Source organism: Brassica rapa, chromosome A03, assembly GCF_000309985.2.
Source record: "Brassica rapa cultivar Chiifu-401-42 chromosome A03, CAAS_Brap_v3.01, whole genome shotgun sequence".
Taxonomy (NCBI): domain Eukaryota; kingdom Viridiplantae; phylum Streptophyta; class Magnoliopsida; order Brassicales; family Brassicaceae; genus Brassica; species Brassica rapa.
The window spans coordinates 13734922-13752243 of NC_024797.2; the positions used below are offsets into that span (position 1 = coordinate 13734922).

Here is a 17322-nt window from a genome sequence, read left to right on the forward strand (position 1 = left end):
AAATCTATAGCACTTGTCTGAAGATGCTCTGTTTGCTGAGTAATAGGCGGCATCTTCGAAACATATGTGGAAACTAGCTCAGTAGTAGGTTCTGTAGTATCCTTGAGATTTTCTTCTGCTTGATTCTGCTCTGATGGTGTCTCATCGGATTGATCTCCCTCACTTGTCTGAAGGTGCTGTGTTTGCGGAGTAAGAGGCTGTGTCTTCGAAACATCTGTGGAAACTAGCTCAGTAGTAGGTCTGTAGTATCCTTGAGATATTCTTCCGCTTGATTCTTTCTGCTTGATTGTGAATGCTCTCCTTCACTTGTAGAAAAATATTGGGTCGCAGTTTCTGTCTCACTCTATAAGACAAAAGTAAATGGTAAGAGTTAGTTGAATAGAAAAATATTACCTAAACATTTTAAATATTTCTTCTTACCAAAGCATTCTTATTTTCTTCAATAACTAGTGCAATTAGTGAAGACAATGGAGAGGAAGGTCTGTAATGCACAGCATGTGTATCCTCCTGTAATAACAGTAAAATAAAAGAGGTAGTTATGAAGAAGTTTCTACAATTTAAAATTCAAGTTGTACTTATGAAAGACATTTCTATGCTTACCTTTTTATTGTTTGCTGAAATGATCTCAGTCAATGGCTGTGTAGCCTCATACGTTTCCTCTGTTACCGTCTGCAAAAAAAACAAAAAAAAGTCAGGTAGGGGATCAAAAACACGTACAAAAGCTTTCAAACATTACTTGAAATCTCCAAGATTTTTTGAACATTTACCTGCTGTTTCTGAATTGGAGTAAAAACTTGAGCCTCAATACTCTTTGGAGATATTGGAGAAGAAGGTGTCTCATTCATTTCCAGTGTTTCTTTTTGCAAAACTTGAGTCTGAGCAGCAGGTGACTCAATCACAATCTGCAAAAAATATCAGGAAAGGCCATCATGAATACATTCAATTATAATTTCTAGAGTAAATATTACCTCATCATCTGGTTTTCCTTCTCCTTGATTAGTTTTGGGTGGCGTTCATCAGTAGAGGTTTGTGTTTCCCTCTGCCAAAAATTAGAAAGGTCTATATATGTAAATCACCCAAAACTAATTGTAAACTCCAACTGTCATTGAGCATATACCTCTTTTGTCAGATTAGGAGTAAAAACTTGAGTATCAAGGGCAGGCGTGTCATCCGATGGCTCTCTCTCAATCTGTAAAAATTATCACGAAGTCAATCCAGAGTACGTTCTAAAGCTTTCAAACATTAACTTAAAAATCCAAGATTTTTTTTGACCATGTACCTGCTGAGTCTGACTTGGAGTATAAACGGGAGTTTCAATACTCTTTGGAGCTATTGGAGAAGAAGGTGTCTCATTCATTTCTACTGTTTCTTTCTGCAAAACTTGACTCTGACTAGCAGGTGACTCACTTGTTAATTTCTCTCTCACAATCTGCAAAAAAATATCAGGAATGGCCATCATGAATACATTCAACTATAATTTCTAGAATAAATATTACCTCATCATCTGGTTTTCCATCTTGATTAGGATTGGATGGCCTCTCACCGGTAGACGTTTCTGTTTCTTTCTGTCAAAAATCAGAAAAGCCTTTATATGTAAAAAAAAATCACCCAAAACTAATTTGTAAACTCCAACTGTGAAAACAATATCATTGAGCATATACCTCTTTTGTCAGATTAGGAGAGAATACTTGAGTATCAAGGGCAGGAGTTTCATCATCTGATTCATTCATTGTGTCCTGCAAAAATCAAGAATGCATTTAGAATATGTACAAAAGCTTCCAAATATTACTTCAAAACTAAAAATATTTTATTGGTTACATACCTCATTTGTCAAATTAGGCTGTTGAGACATTGGAGATAAAGGCGTCTCACTCGATGATTGCGTGTAATCCTGCAAAAATCAGGAAGGCATTCAGGATTTTGTACAAGAATTTCCAAATATTTTCTTAATAATTTTTGAGCATATACCTCATTTTGTTGAGACTTTGGAGATGCAGCTGATTCAATCATTGTCTCCTGCAAAAATCAGGAATGCATTCAAGAAGTACAAAAGCTTTCCAAATATTACTTCAAAACTCAACAATATTTATTGGTTACATACCTCATGTGTCAAATTAGGCTGTTGAAACATTGGAGATAAAGGTGTCTCACTCGATGGTTGCGTGTGAGACATTGGAGATAAAGGTGTCCCACTGGATCGCTGTTTGTCAAATATTAGGAAGGCATTCAAGAATATGTACAAGATCTTCCAAAAAATACTTGAAAATGCAAATGTAAAAGAAGATGTTTTGAGAATTTACCTTTTGTGTCACGTTAGTGGGAAAAACATTGCTGTTTCCTTCCAACTCTGACACACGAGCTCTAAGATGTATGTTTTCTTCTTCCAGTAATGACATTCGATCCTTCATGCTCTTCAGATTCTCCTCCATTACCGTGATGATCCTGTTCACTTTTTCATTTACTGAATCCTCATCAATCGGAGTAGAAGCTTGGCCAGTCTCCTTATTTGCCATCATTTGAATAAGAGCATCCAATGTGTCAAATGTGTCTACACACCTATTTTCCCAGTCATCGGCTGTAAGGAATACTAGAGGATAACCTTGCAACTCAAATTTGGATTTATTCTCCAAATGATTCGCGACAGCGTTTTGAATTGACTTCAGGAGCACAATGTAAGCCTCTTTTCCCCATGGATATGTCATATCCTGTGCATTTTCGCATGTATTCCAAAGGAAACAACTCCCTCCTTTGCTCTTCCGCAATAATATGCTCTCTACCAGGATGAGCATTGCGAGGCATATTCTCTCCTCAGAAGCATCTTCTCTTGTGTTTCTGAGCTGGTCCACCACGTCACTTAACTTATGACTACGCCCCTTTAGCAATTCCCAATTAAATCTCTCGGTTTCCCTTCGTGGTCCTTCTAATGCACCACTACATTTCAGCCTGTCATCATATGAAATTCTCTTATAGAGAACCTCATTGGCTGCGCACCGAAATGGAACCAGCCTTCATTCTCTTGACAGAAACGATGCTTCTAGTGAGAATGGCGTAGACTATCTTTGCTGATAACTTCAATCCTCTCTCACTGAGCTTCATTACAGGTCCCAGAAATGATCTCGGACTCTTATCATCTCATCTGGTTTTAGGATGCTTTTGACAATAGAGATATAATCTGAACCAGAGTATTGGTTGATTGCTGACTTTTCTTTTGGCTGTGAACCAATAGGATACTTCAGCTCTGGCAGTGCTAGTTTAGAGGTACTGAATCTCCCATCTTGTTTCTATCCTGCGTAAACAAGGAAAAAAAAAATTTCAAACTTTTCTGGAAGGCTTTCCTGAACTAAACACAAATACAAAACAACACAAAAGTCTTCATTTGCTTCGCTTGTTAATAAGAACGAGTAACACACAAATCAAAATCAAAACGCAAGCTTCCCAAATTTTAATTCAAAAACCCTAATTTTAAAAAGTTACGATTTTGAGAGTAGAGAGTGTGACGCTGATGATTAGATAGCCGGAGAAGATGATGATTAGCGAGCCGGAGCGGAAGACGATTAGCGAGCGGAGAAGATGATTCCCGAGCCGGAGACTTCGATTCCCGAGTCGGAGAGAGATGATTCCCGAGCGCCGGAGACGACGATTCCCGAGTCGGAGAAGATGATTCCCGAGCCGGAGACGACGATTCCCGAGTCGGAGACGACAGTGCCGGTGAGGGTTTGAAGATTCCCGAGAGGAGACCGACAGATTCGCGATCGAATGAAATGAAATGTTTTTTTTTTTCTATTCTTATAACAAAGGGTATAAAGGTAAATTACCCCTTTAATGAAACCTATTTTTGTGACTTCTAATCCTGAGTGCTAGTTTGGGAAGGAAAACTTCAAAAGGTGCTATTATTGACAATTGCCCTTTAAAAAATACCTTTGAATTTTTTTTTCAAAGAATTACTTTTGCAGTTGACTAATGTTTTGAGTCAGTTTTGCAACTTTCCTGCAACTTTCCTAAATTTAAAGCGTTTACAAAATACTCCAAAACATCTAACAGACTCGACTTGACTTAATATTCTTGACTCAATTACGTTCAATTAAAATTCTAGACACGCAAGTTTTTGACGAAATCAACGTTCCCCAGCGTTAGAAGTTTATCTGATTTAAATATAGCTTCCCTGATACTGCAAAACAAATTTATGAGCAAAACTAATCTCCTAAAATGTATACGAAAAAATTCTTGCTAATTGTCTGTCTTGTCCTCTCCTTTAGCTTCGGCTTTGTCTCTGCACAAATATGTGGAGAGTCACTGTTTTTCAGACCAACCAGTACTTACGCCATAAACCGTCTCCTCGTTCTCTCAACTCTTGCGTCCAACGTCAGTTCCCGAGAAGGATACTACAACGCCTCCGTTGGTGAAGGCCCCGGGAGGATCTATGCATTAGGCCTCTGTCTCCCAGGGACTGATCCAACGGTCTGTTCCGATTGTATTCAACTAGCGTCGGTTAGTTTATTACAGAACTGTCCGAACCAGACCAACTCATGGTTCTGGAGATCCGAAGACGATACGAATACGATTTGTTTTGTTCGGTACTCAAACCGCTCGTTTTTTAACCAGATCGATCTACGGCCAAGAGAAGAGTTTATTTATGATTTAGATTTCATTGGAGATGTTGCAAAGTATAAGAGAACATGGGGAGGTTTCATGGAACGTATGATATCAGCAGCTTCGTCCTCAAGTCCCGGGTCGCTTGCAGGCCGACATTATGCAGCGAATACAACTTCTTTGTCCGGTTCCCGGACCATATACGCACTGATGCAGTGTATCCCGGGGATTTCTTCAGCGGACTGTAATGCTTGTCTTCAAGAAAATGTTCGTTACTACCAAAGCTGTTGCGGTGGGAAGCAAGGAGGTAGCGTTAGGAGACCAGTTTGCTTTTTCCGGTTCGATCTCTATTGGTTTCGCAATGCTTTCCATAACATAGCATCGTCCCCTCCTCCTCAAAGCTCTCAAGATGGTCAAGAATTACAACCCACAACACCACCTCCTCCTCCTCCAGATGGCAAAACGATATCTACAGGAGTCAGAATGGCGCTTATTGTATCCACAGGAATATTTATCGCGCTGTTAGCTTTAGGATTGTTTGTTTTCAAGAGAAGACAATCATACAATACGCTAAATCTTGAAAGTGAGTTGCTTTTACCTTCTCTTTTTTTTTTCCATTTCAAAACAGAGATAGTATACATATAAATTCTAATGATATCGTATATATATATATATATATTGCTGCAGATGATGATGATATTATAAGCTTAGAGTCATTACAAATTGATGTCAAGACAATTGAAGCCGCAACTGATCAATTTTCGGAGACCAAAAAAATCGGCCAAGGTGGATTTGGTGTTGTTTACAAGGTAGATCTAAGCTCTGATCATATATCTATGATTGCTTTATTTTCTTACTGAAGTTAATAAAATAATATATATATATATATATATATATATATATTTGTAGGGAACATTACCAGATGGAACTAAAGTTGCGGTGAAGAGACTATCAAAGAATTCAGGACAAGGCACACAAGAGTTCAAGAATGAAGTTGTAGTTGTGGCGAAGCTTCAACATAGGAATCTTGTTAGGCTTCTTGGATTTTGCGTGGAAGGAGATGAACAAATACTTGTCTATGAATTTGTTCCGAACAAGAGTCTTGATTACTTACTATCCGGTTTGTTTCTAATCCTTAATTCTCTTGGTATTTTTGCTTGTCATTGTTGAAACCTAGACTCCTGATTGGTATCATATCGTATGCACAGACCCAATAAAGCGACAGCAATTAGATTGGACAAAACGGTACAATATCATTGGAGGTATTGCTCGAGGGATTCTATACCTTCATCAAGATTCACGGCTCACAATCATACACCGTGATATCAAAGCGAGCAACATTCTTCTAGATGATGACATGAATCCAAAAGTAGCAGATTTTGGCATGGCAAGGATTTTTGGGATGGACCAAACTCAAGCTAATACTAGAAAGATAGCTGGCACCTTGTAAGTGTTTTTTTTTTTTAACTCTATGAAACCTTTTGATCGCCAATCGTGTAGTGTAAAGTATATTTTCAGTTTGGATTTTTTTTCAGCGGTTACATGTCTCCTGAGTACGTCCTGCACGGTCGAATCTCCATGAAATCTGATGTCTACAGCTTTGGTGTCCTGGTTCTTGAGATCATAAGTGGAAAAATGAATAGTAGGTTCAACGAAAAAGATGATTCAGCTGTCAATTTAGTCACACATGTTAGTGTTTTTTTTGTCTCTTTTAACACTATGATAAAATATTATGGGACTTTTTTGTAATACCATATATTAATGTTAGGCTTGGAGACTATGGAGAAAAGGTTCGGCTTTAGAACTTTTGGACCCAGCTTTTGGGCAGAGATATCAGAGCGAAGAAGTTAGAAGATGCATTCATATTGCGCTTTTATGTGTTCAAAAAGATCCCGGAGATCGTCCTATGATGTCTAAAATCATTTTGCTACTCAGTAGTAGCAAAATCACATTACAGCGGCCTCGTGCACCTGGATTTTACTTCCAAAGTAGTCTGGACCAAGATTTGGAAGCTGAGGGCTTGGATTCATTTGGAAAACAAATTCATTGTTCTGTTAATGACGCATCCATCACAGAGCTAGATCCTCGTTGAAGATGATATTATTATATAGTTTCTTATTAACTAATGGATATGATATTACTTTCCTCATTTTATTTATATTTCTTTAGTTGTCTTTTTTGGTTATGATATTATTATATAGTTTCCTCATTGTGTGTTCTAAACTTCTAATGTTTATCTATTAATGTAACCAGAGCGATTTGGTTTGTATGTAATCAAGGCCGAGTATTTAATAAACCGGTGCTATATAAACAGCCAAATGAACAGTTCACTTTGCAACTTGTTCACGTACGTGAGCACAGGATTAAGTCAAATTCTCAAAACTTATCGCCTTTCAATAACTGTTTATCAATTTGGCAGGATTGGGGTTTTGGAACAACTATTCATTCTTAGAACTCATAGATCCTGCCTTTAAGGTAAGCTATGAGAATGATGAAGTCATTAGATTAATCCATATATGCCGGGCTATTGTGTGTTCAAGAAACTCATGCAGATCGTCCAGCATCATGTATGCAGATCGTCCAGAATCATGTATGCAATAGTTCAAGAAACTCATGCAGATCGTCAAGCATTGGATGTCTCTTCTTCCGGAATGCTCGTTAGGTCACGGTAATAGAGAGAAGAATCAGGCGGCAGATATCTTATCCAATCAATTAAAAAAAAAAGATATCTTATCCCAAAAATGTTTTGATCATACTGAATTACTGAGTATTATGTCATACTGCTGGTTGGTTCTTATTAGTATAGTTTGTAAGATTGTTTTGTGTGAGACTTAGACTTAATACGTTCAATCCCTGGATTAATAATATTTTGACAACGGATTGATTGTGCTAATTGTCTATTTACTCTGTTTATATATAGTCACACTTGCCGGTTTGGAAACGGCATTTGTCAACCATGATTATTTCATTATTCAAATGATTCGTTTATAAAATGTGTTCTTATTAACTAGTTGAGTTGAAAACGTTATGAGACAGCTATTAAAGGAACGAGAATTATTGTTTATGGTCTTTACGTAGTACAATTTGGTTTAGAATGTTAAAACTAAAGGGAATTGAAAGTATCAACGTATTGTTTTTATAAAGCTATTGGCCGAATTGATATATCAACTAAGGCTAAAGAGGTTTACACACTTCCTTATAAAGTTATAAACTAAAGCATTGACATTCATATACACATCATATCTCTCTCTCAAAAAATGTGGCTGAACAGTCTGTTTTTAATCCTCTGTTTGGTCCTGGCCGTTAGCTTCGACTACGTGTCTGCAGTAGTATGTGGGGACTCGATGTTTTTCACACCCAACGGTACTTACGATACCAACCGCCGTCTCGTCCTCGCAACTCTTGCTTCCAACGTCATCTCTCAAGACGGCTACTACAACGTCTCTGTTGGTGAAGGCCCCGGAATGATATATGCCTTAGGGATGTGCATCCCAGGGACTGAACCACAGACCTGTTCAGACTGTATCCAGGCCTCGTCCAAATATTTATTACAAGACTGCCAGAACCAGACAGACTCATATGACTGGAGCCCTCCTTTCTGCTATGTTCGTTATTCCAACAGCTCGTTTTACGACGAGATTACTCTCAAGCCGCAATACGCAGAGTACTACACTGGAGATATCCCTGGGAACGTAACAGAGTTTAACAGATTATGGGAAGATCTCATGAGGCGTATGATAACAGCAACCTCATCTTCAACTCCTGGGTCGCCCGCACGGAGGCATTATACTGTCGATATGATCCCATTTACAGGCTTCGTTAATATATATGCCCTGATGCAGTGTATTCCTTGGATATCTTCGGAGGACTGCCAAAAATGTCTTCTAGAAAATGTCCGTAGGCAGCAAAATTGCTGCAGTAAGTACAAAGGAGGTAGCGTTAGGAGGCCGGTCTGCTATTCCCTGACTGATACTTCTCCCTTTTTTGGTGCTTTTGATAACATAACGTTGTCCCCACCTCCTCAAGGCCCTCTACCTCAAGCCCCACGTACCTCGCCTCCTCTAGGGGATTTGACCAAGAAAGGTATCATTTGTATAGTAATCTTTTATATATTGATACATGACAACGTCAAACGATTTTAGGCTTCGTTAAGATATTTTACTTAATAAGTTTTAGATATTTTAATTATATTCTTCAAAAGAGTTTTAGAGGATATTTTCTTTTACTATATATATGCTTCATCCGCTTCTGAATCTTGAAAGTACCTTTGAATCTCATTTCTGACTATCCAAATCTTGACTTGCTTTGGCAGATGGCAAAACGATCTCCACAAGAACTATAGTGGCAATTGTTGTCCCAGTAGCCATAATTGTGCTACTCCTTGCTCTAGGCTTTGCATTTTACAGGAGGAGAAAATCATACAAACCAATGAAACTTCAAAGTGAGTTATACTTTTATCCATTTCAGAGCTGAAGATTTATATACTTCCTTGCATAACAACACCACACATTCATTTGCAGCCAATGATATATTTGCAGCCGATGATGACATGACAAATACACATCAGCTGCAGTATGATCTTAATACAATTGAAGCCGCTACAGATAATTTTTCGGACGAGAACAAACTTGGTGAAGGTGGATTTGGTGTAGTTTACAAGGTATGGGTTCTTTACATTCCTTATTAGCTTCTTTTTTTTTGACAACGGCATTCCTTATTAGCTTAAGTGCAACATTATGAAATAACATTATGAAACAATCCACATATATATATACATACATGTATATGAGAAATACTCTAAGATATCACTAAAACGAGTTTTTGTTCAAGATCACCCATGTCCCACGAGTGCGCAATCAGTTTTCGGATTTTTTAGCTAAGACTGCTAGGACTTTTCGTAGGGAGTTATTTTTCATTGGTTGTTCTATTTCGGTCTGGTTACCCAGACCACCTCAAGTTTGAGTAATAGAATGGCCGTTCAACATCAAAAGAAAAAAAATGAGTTTTTTGTTCAAACAATAGCACACAAAAAGAAAATCACCAAACTAGCATTAATTAAAAGTTTTTTTTTAATTTTCTTATTGAGGTTTTTATTTATTTTTAGTGTTCAGAATTTAGTATTTAGAAGGTGGAATTGGGGTTAGGGTTTATGAAGTAAGGTAATTTAGTACTTTTATTAATTAATAAAAACTCTTTGGAGTTTTCTTTATAGTGTTATTTTTTGTGACAAAAACTAAAAATGTGCAATTTATAAGATTTTTCCATTTATATATACATTGGACTGTAGGGTACATTTTCAAACGGAACAGAAATTGCGGTTAAGAGGCTAACAAGAACTTCAAGACAAGGCTTCCAAGAGTTCAAGAACGAGGTGGTTGTGGTGGCAAAGCTTCAGCATAATAATCTTGTTAGGCTTTTAGGTTTTTGCATGGAAAGAGAAGAAAAGATACTCGTCTATGAGTTTTTGTGTAACAAAAGCCTCGATATGTTCCTCTTTGGTTTGTTAACATTCCAAGTTCCCAACTCGCAGTCTCGATGAATCCATATCCCATACTTGATTAATTAGCTAATATATTCATGCACAGACTCTACAAGTCGACCACAGCTTGACTGGCCAAAACGCTACAATATCATCGAAGGAATTGCTCGAGGGATTCTATATCTTCATCGAGATTCACGGCCCAAAGTCATACACCGTGACCTCAAAGCAAGCAACATTCTTCTAGATGCTGGTATGAACCCCAAAATCGCGGACTTTGGGCTGGCAAAGATTTTCGCAGTAGAGCAAACTAGAGACGAGACTAGCAGGATTGCTGGAACCTAGTAAGTGGAGTCATGCACTTTTATCTACCATTTTTCTGTCACATGTAAACTCAAGTCTTGCTGAATGATTTGACCAGCGGATACATGGCTCCTGAGTATATGAATCTTGGTCAGTTCTCCATGGAATCTGATGTTTATAGCTTTGGAGTCTTGGTTCTTGAGATCATTAGCGGCCATACCAGTAGTAGATTCTACAGGATTGGTGATACTGATTGCAATCTGGTCACATATGTGAGTAGTTTTTGGATTCTTTTCTTTCAACTAAGGTCAAATTCTTAGAAGAATTGTCCTGTTCTTTTAATCACTAGGCTTGGAAGATCTGGAGGACAGGCAGCTATGCCGCAGAAGAGTTTGTGGACCCGACTTTCGGGGATAATTATCAAATCGAACAAGTGACTCGATGCATTCATATAGCACTTTTATGTCATCAAGCCGATCATGCAGATCGACCAAAAATCTGTAAAATCAACTCGATGCTCACTTCTAGCAAAATTAGTCTTCCAGCGCCACATGAACCTGGATTTTTGGTACCTAGTCGAAGGGCTTGATGTCATTTTGGCAAATTGGTTCCTTTGTTCTAGAGGCTATGAACTGTATTTGTGTGTGTTACGTATTTTTAGATCCTTGTTTGAAAGGTGACTGATGTTGCGTTTTGCTGATTGGAGTGACTAAAATCGTTCACGTTGAAATTGTCAAAATATAACGTAAAGTATAGTAATAGTTTTGCTTTTTTTTTTTTTTTTTTTTTTTTTGAAAAAGGGCTTAGTTTTGCTTCTTTAGGTTGATCGATTTGGTTACAATTTTATTAATAACCAAATGAAGGTACCAACATATTGTTATTGTAAAGCTATTGGCTAGCTTGAATCATTAATTTGACTACAAGTTCCACACTTTATTAGTGATTCCTATTCTATAACTGATATGATCATCAATACGTATATTGAAACCTCTATAAATTAATAATGTTGAAACTATATCAAAACTATAATTTTTTTATATTAATTTATAGATATTAATTTATCGATATACTAATTGAACCAAAAACTCAATTTGGAACTATAAAGTATATTATTTTATAGAGATTTTTAGTGTATATTTATTGTATTAGTTTATGGATTATTAATTTACAATATTTTTCCTTTTTATAATTATTTTTTATTATTAAAATAAGAAAATAATTATTGTAAAGTTATATACGAACTAAATTTTATAAATATGATTTTAATATTTTTATTATATTATTTAGTGTGTATGAGATATGTATCATCATAAATTTTAGATGAGTTTTAAATATAATTTTACAAAGTATTATAAAATATCTGTGAAGAAAAATAGAAATAAATTGCATCGTGAATATAAAGCAAACATTATAATATTTTATTTGTACTTATATAAGCTACATATATAAATGATTAATTTATTATTTTAATGAAACTATATATCAACATAAAATTTGCTGAAAAAAAAATTATCTTATTATTTTATCGATTTGTATAACATTTTTGAATCGGTTTAATTCGGAACTAACAAAATTTATTAGTTTAATATATTTATTAATTTATTTGTGATTAATTTATAAAGTTTTTATTTATTAACTTTATGTGATTCATTCAACAACAAACGTCGTGGTGTCTGAGTGCATCCCACATCATGAACTTTTACTTTGGAACTTCAACAATATGTTCATAATCAACAACAAATATAATTGCCTCTCTGAGTTTTACTTAGCTTTTCTAATTCCATTGACATTTAAGTTTGGCAACTTGCATAGTTAATTCAAATACTATGAAACTGATACTGAGTGTATTTGCATGCATATACTAACACAAAATCATTTGTACAACCACTAGAAAGGCCAAGAAAAATTTCTTTATTGATGTCCTCATAAGCATAATTGACATCGTTTCTTCACAAGAATGTAATTGCCCGAAAGTACTTCTGCTCAGTGGCGGACCCATGAGTGAAATTGACTGGGATCAAAAAATAATTAAAGTGACTCTGCTGGGCTTCAAAGTCGGGTTCTGTGGAGTCAAGGACCGTACTTAACCAACTCTGCTACCAATTCCTTACTGTTTTTCTATGTAAAACATACTTTAACATGTTTTTTTTGTGGTGTCAGGTGACCCCCTCCTCTTCAAGTGAGTCCACCACTGCTTCTGATGACAACGGCAAGCTCCATCCCATAGGTTGAACCAAACCGAAATAACCGACATTAGACAGAACAAAAACTCTCAAATATCTTTCTATATTTCTATATCTGACACAACCAAACCAAACCAAAACTGTACTGAGCAGGGCAGACCTAGAGCATGAGGAGGTGTGGCATATGCCCCATCCTATTTTTTTTTTATTTTTCATTAATAATTAGCATTAAAATTTATTAAAACATCTATGAATTAAACATTAGTATAAAAATGATTGCATGCCCCATACTAAAATCGGTTCTCCATCCTCCCCTAGTACTGACAACCGAACAAATATCCAAATATATACAAACATTAATTATATATACATATAACATAACTAAATATATGTACATAATATTTAAAAATCTATCTAAAGTATACAATTTTTTTTTAAGAAATATCAAAATATATTCGAACTACTCAAAATTATTCAAAAACATCAAAATATTTTTATCTGAAATATCTAAAAATAATCTGAATTATCCAAATGATACTTAATTACTTGATATTTTATCCAAAATATCCGAAGTGTTACTTGAATTACCCAATATAATCAAAACTAAAACCAAAGCCAAAAGGGAACCAAACATTTTATGGGTATCAGATAACATTTTATGGGTATCAGATGGTTTCTCGATTTACTATCCAAACCAACCCAAACGCAAAACTACCCAAACCGATCTGAACCAAAAGTTTGTAGGCCCAATCCAAAATACCAAACCCAAACCAATATCCGAAATATCTGATACCCAAAATGTGCAGGCCTAGTCTAGAAGATTAACTTGTGTCTATTTACTTCCCTACTCGGATTGTGTATTGTCGATAAACGTATAAAGTCGATTGTTGACAAATCAAAGAGAGGACCCATGAGCTTAGTACACATTAGAAAGTTTCATAGACAATCGTTACATGCCAATAACCCAAGTCTTAGTTTTATCGTCATGCTGCATGACTCATGCATAAGCTTTACCAAACTTAACTATACGGTTAATCATATGTTATAATGAAACCAAGTTCAATTTATACCCAAATCATAAGCATCCTGTTGAAAGTTGAAAACCCTGAACATACTATTTTACTCTGGTTTCTTGGTGGCTTCAGGGTTGTTGTTAGCACTGGAGACGTTGATTGTCTTCAAGGACTCCTCTGTCGCTTTCTTCTCACCTTCACGAGGACTGGTCAAATTCTTATCTACCTCCTCACTCTCTTTGCCTTTGGCAGGTTTTGCAGTGTCAATAGTCAGAGTTGATACCTCATCCCTCGAGGCGTACCAGGAATGTCCACATGCAATACACTCCAGCTAAATGCATACAACAGAACCAGGAATGTGATTATTAGGATCCATGGAAATGCACATTAAGAGAAGAAGACTATGGAAAAGCACAAAGAACCTCGTAGCGATCTCCATGCCCAGCTTGGATGATATCCCTCAGACCAACTTTAATTTCACTGCATCTCGGGCATCTTGCATCAGTCATCTGCATCCAGAACCAAGACATGACATGGTCAAAAGACATTCCCCAACTGAAATCAAACAAACTAGATAGAACATAGATTGTCAGAAATGGATAAAAAACCTGCATTCGTTCCGCATCATCAGGCTCCTTCTTCTCTGTTTCCTCAGCAGTTAGACCCTCCTGAACCCATAAAAAAAAACAAATCTTTATTCGCAATCACATGGAAGGAGAATCTGTATACAAATCTGTACCATAACAAGTCCCTAACCTTTAACTCGGTGGGTGACATGTTCAAAATCTTTGCAGGTTCTAACTCGCCATTGAGTAATCGTCTAGCCAGCAGTGCAGTGTTCTGCAGACGAAACAAAAAATGGAATTACTATGAAGTACTTGGAAGAAACGCTAATAGTAATTTTTATGTCATGGATGCAGATTCTTACCTTTAGATTGAAAACCAATGTTCTCATCTTCTGATTATACTTAACATAATCCGATGCAAGAGAAGCATGTAAGGCCAGCTCAAGAGCACACACCGGAGGAACAGCAGCATCTGGCCAGAGGAAACTCTCATCCTATCAAGCAATTTAAACCAAAAGGTTATTCTAGCAACTACTTAATATTTGGAGTGTGATCAAAAGTATATAAACGTTTAGTTTGAGACCTTTGACATATTTTTGTGAGCCCCATTATCAGCCTGTTCAAGATGGGATGCATCTGAACCCACCTTTGCTTCATCACCAGCTTCTTTGTTCTCAGCGGTGTAACATATGTTCTGAACAGCTTCCAGAAGTTTCGCCAACCACTTGTCGCGATGAGCATCACCAGTCAGCGAATCAAACTTCTGTAAGACATAATGATACTCTGATGAAATAGCAGCGCTTCCAGGTGTCTCAGGCTTTAAATATGCATCTTCCTCCTTTTTGACATCAACAGGAGCCAAGCTCACTTTCCGGAAAGATCTTTTAGTCTTCAACAGATTCTCCAGATCAGCATGGACTTCCTCAGGTTCAAGGTCAGGAAGATCGCCCAGTCGCGCCATCGACTTTTCGACAAGGAGGTCGATCTCATGCTGCTTTGTGTCTTCATAGTCCTTATCAGTCAGCTTCCAAAGCTTCTTCTCAACGGTATCATACACCTTCCGTACGATGAAACCAGGGTTGACTTTGCGTTTGGGAAGCTGCTTGTGGGCTGGGACGAAATAGACCACGCATCTGTGCATAACGGATTCTGCTGGCACCTCATCACGATGGAAACTGTAGAACAGTTCTCGTGTGTCACTTGATTGCCAGTTTCCGCCACCCTTTTTCTCTGCTTCTTCTGGACGGTAAAACCACTGTCCCAGAATCATCATGCTTCCATCTTTTGTTTGGGTAATATCCTGCCAAAAAAGAAAACAAGTCAAGCGGATGATACAACAAGAACTGGTGACTGGTGAGCATATACACAATCTAGCAGCACACTAGTACCTTGATAATGGCAACATATGGCTTTTGACTTTTGTCTTCTGGAACCAACAGCACCGGGTCCTCCTGTCCAAGAAAGGAAATGTCAGAACAAATGGTCTCTAAGGGTCTCTCAGCAATGTGCAGTAAGAAGCTATAATATTTGCACAATGGCTATACGCCGCTAGAAATCTAAACTCCAAAAAACAGAGAGAAGCATCCATCAAACGCCTCAATGGGTATCAAATGAAGTGACTACAACCATGAGAGTATAAGACCAGTTTATACAGATGAATCTGTTCAAAGACCATAATATCTATTGCTAACAACCAAGTAAACCCAAGACAGGAATTGATTCTAATCATGTCACGTAGACATCAATGTTCCTTACAAGACTCTAGATTTTAATGTCCACAACAATGTAATAACAGGAAGCAATGGAACAAGGTAATAACTGTAGACCCAATTACGAATTAAAAAAACCAAAACCAACACTCATGATGAGTTCCACATCCCTAAAGGTCACAACTTTCAATTGCAAACCTATAGATTGGAATCAGAGAAGACAAATCGGTCAAGATCCATCAATCGAGGTAGAACCAGAACCCTAGAAACAGCGTTTCCCAAAGTGAACAGAACACAACTGACCAGTTCGTTGTAATGTAATAACATCAAGCAATAGAGCAAGGTACATTGCAGAACCAATCAGGAAAACTAAATCTAAACCAACACTGAGTGCGTTCTATATTATACACCATGAATCCCAAATCCCTAAATTTCACAACTTTCAATTCCAGACCGGATCAAAAACATGAACAAAACCGCAAACTCAGACAAAACACAACTGACCAGTTCGTTGTAATAACAATGTACACAACATCAAGCAGTAGAACAAGGTGCACTGCAGACCCATACAGGACTAAACCAGCACTCAGTGAATCCCAAATCCCTAAATTTCAAAACTTTCAATTCCAAACAGGAAGCGAACACAACTCACCAGTTTGTATCTGTTGCCGTCATACTCGAATTGCTCGAAGTGGGTCCTTCGCCCTCTGCCTTTACCCGTAACCTTAACCGATTCACCAACCGGATTCGCGTCTTCGGGCCTCTCTTCTTCCTCCTCCTCCTCCTCCTGATCCACATCATCTTCGAAATCTTCGTAAAGCTTCACCGTCTTACGCTTCCTCCGCTTCCCCTCCGTTGCTTCCTCAGGGCTCCTCGAGTTCCGTACCTTGGCCCTCCTCGCAGGGACATCGTCTTCTTCGTCGCTCGATACTTGAGCAAATCGCCGAGACACCACCATTTTTTTTGCCTGCGCCGAGAATTGAGAAAACAGGAGGAGTTGATTTGTAGGAATATTTATAACCTTTCTTTCATAATGATGGATGGATCCTCTTATTTCTTTATGTTATAATATTTTCAATTTATTAATCCAATCAATTTTGTCTACTAGAATAAAACAAATTATGGATTATCTATTTAGATATGGATCCACTTTTGATAAAAACAATTATTTCAACTTTATTTTTTCATATGAACTATTTTAATGGATTTTTCTATTTTTAATTTTTTTTAATTTTTTTTAAGTCAATCCTTATATAATAAGGTTTTTTCCAAATATAAAACTGTTATATAAAAAATTGAAAATAAATTAGTAAAGACCGACTATCCATGGCTAATGAACTTCTCACTCCTGCTCATTCGGTTTGTGGATCCATTCCATGCAAGGGACGATTTAATTAATATTTGTATACTGACCTTGTAATTATTATACAATTTTTTTCTGGTGCTTTGGTTTCATTCGCATAATATCACAAATCATTT

General features: G+C 37.0%; 4 protein-coding genes across 5 annotated transcripts; 2 read left to right on the forward strand and 2 right to left on the reverse strand.

Moving 5' to 3' along the window:
* Nucleotides 1-223: 223 nt before the first annotated feature.
* On the reverse strand, nucleotides 224-2710 carry LOC117132591. Its single transcript, XM_033287307.1, has 10 exons — nucleotides 2301-2710; nucleotides 2102-2200; nucleotides 1969-2016; nucleotides 1823-1891; nucleotides 1662-1736; nucleotides 1497-1565; nucleotides 768-902; nucleotides 601-669; nucleotides 421-507; nucleotides 224-343 (listed from the first exon to the last, which is right to left on the reverse strand). The coding sequence occupies exons 1-10, from the start codon at nucleotides 2700-2702 to the stop codon at nucleotides 224-226; spliced, it is 1173 nt and encodes a 390-aa protein (XP_033143198.1). The 5' UTR covers nucleotides 2703-2710.
* Nucleotides 2711-3444: 734 nt separating this feature from the next.
* LOC103858605 (putative cysteine-rich receptor-like protein kinase 32) lies at nucleotides 3445-6864 on the forward strand. Of its 2 annotated transcripts, none has more exons than XM_033286147.1 (6): nucleotides 3445-5173; nucleotides 5278-5399; nucleotides 5500-5737; nucleotides 5799-6036; nucleotides 6126-6279; nucleotides 6359-6864. In XM_033286147.1, exons 1-6 carry the CDS (start codon nucleotides 4207-4209, stop codon nucleotides 6680-6682), a joined length of 2043 nt encoding a protein of 680 aa, XP_033142038.1. In that variant the 5' UTR covers nucleotides 3445-4206; the 3' UTR covers nucleotides 6683-6864. The 2 variants fall into 2 exon arrangements, with proteins under 2 accessions (XP_033142038.1, XP_009134241.1); XM_009135993.3 differs by having other exon boundaries at nucleotides 3451-5173; nucleotides 5500-5710.
* Nucleotides 6865-7168: 304 nt separating this feature from the next.
* On the forward strand, nucleotides 7169-13624 carry LOC103860092 (putative cysteine-rich receptor-like protein kinase 31). Its single transcript, XM_033286241.1, has 7 exons — nucleotides 7169-8673; nucleotides 8903-9031; nucleotides 9129-9250; nucleotides 9878-10088; nucleotides 10176-10413; nucleotides 10491-10644; nucleotides 10722-13624. Exons 1-7 carry the CDS (start codon nucleotides 7848-7850, stop codon nucleotides 10959-10961), a joined length of 1920 nt encoding a protein of 639 aa, XP_033142132.1. The 5' UTR covers nucleotides 7169-7847; the 3' UTR covers nucleotides 10962-13624.
* Nucleotides 13449-17067, reverse strand: LOC103858606. Its single transcript, XM_009135994.3, has 8 exons — nucleotides 16496-17067; nucleotides 15523-15585; nucleotides 14718-15434; nucleotides 14497-14628; nucleotides 14325-14408; nucleotides 14177-14236; nucleotides 13991-14077; nucleotides 13449-13899 (listed from the first exon to the last, which is right to left on the reverse strand). The coding sequence occupies exons 1-8, from the start codon at nucleotides 16799-16801 to the stop codon at nucleotides 13675-13677; spliced, it is 1674 nt and encodes a 557-aa protein (XP_009134242.1). The 5' UTR covers nucleotides 16802-17067; the 3' UTR covers nucleotides 13449-13674.
* Nucleotides 17068-17322: the final 255 nt, after the last annotated feature.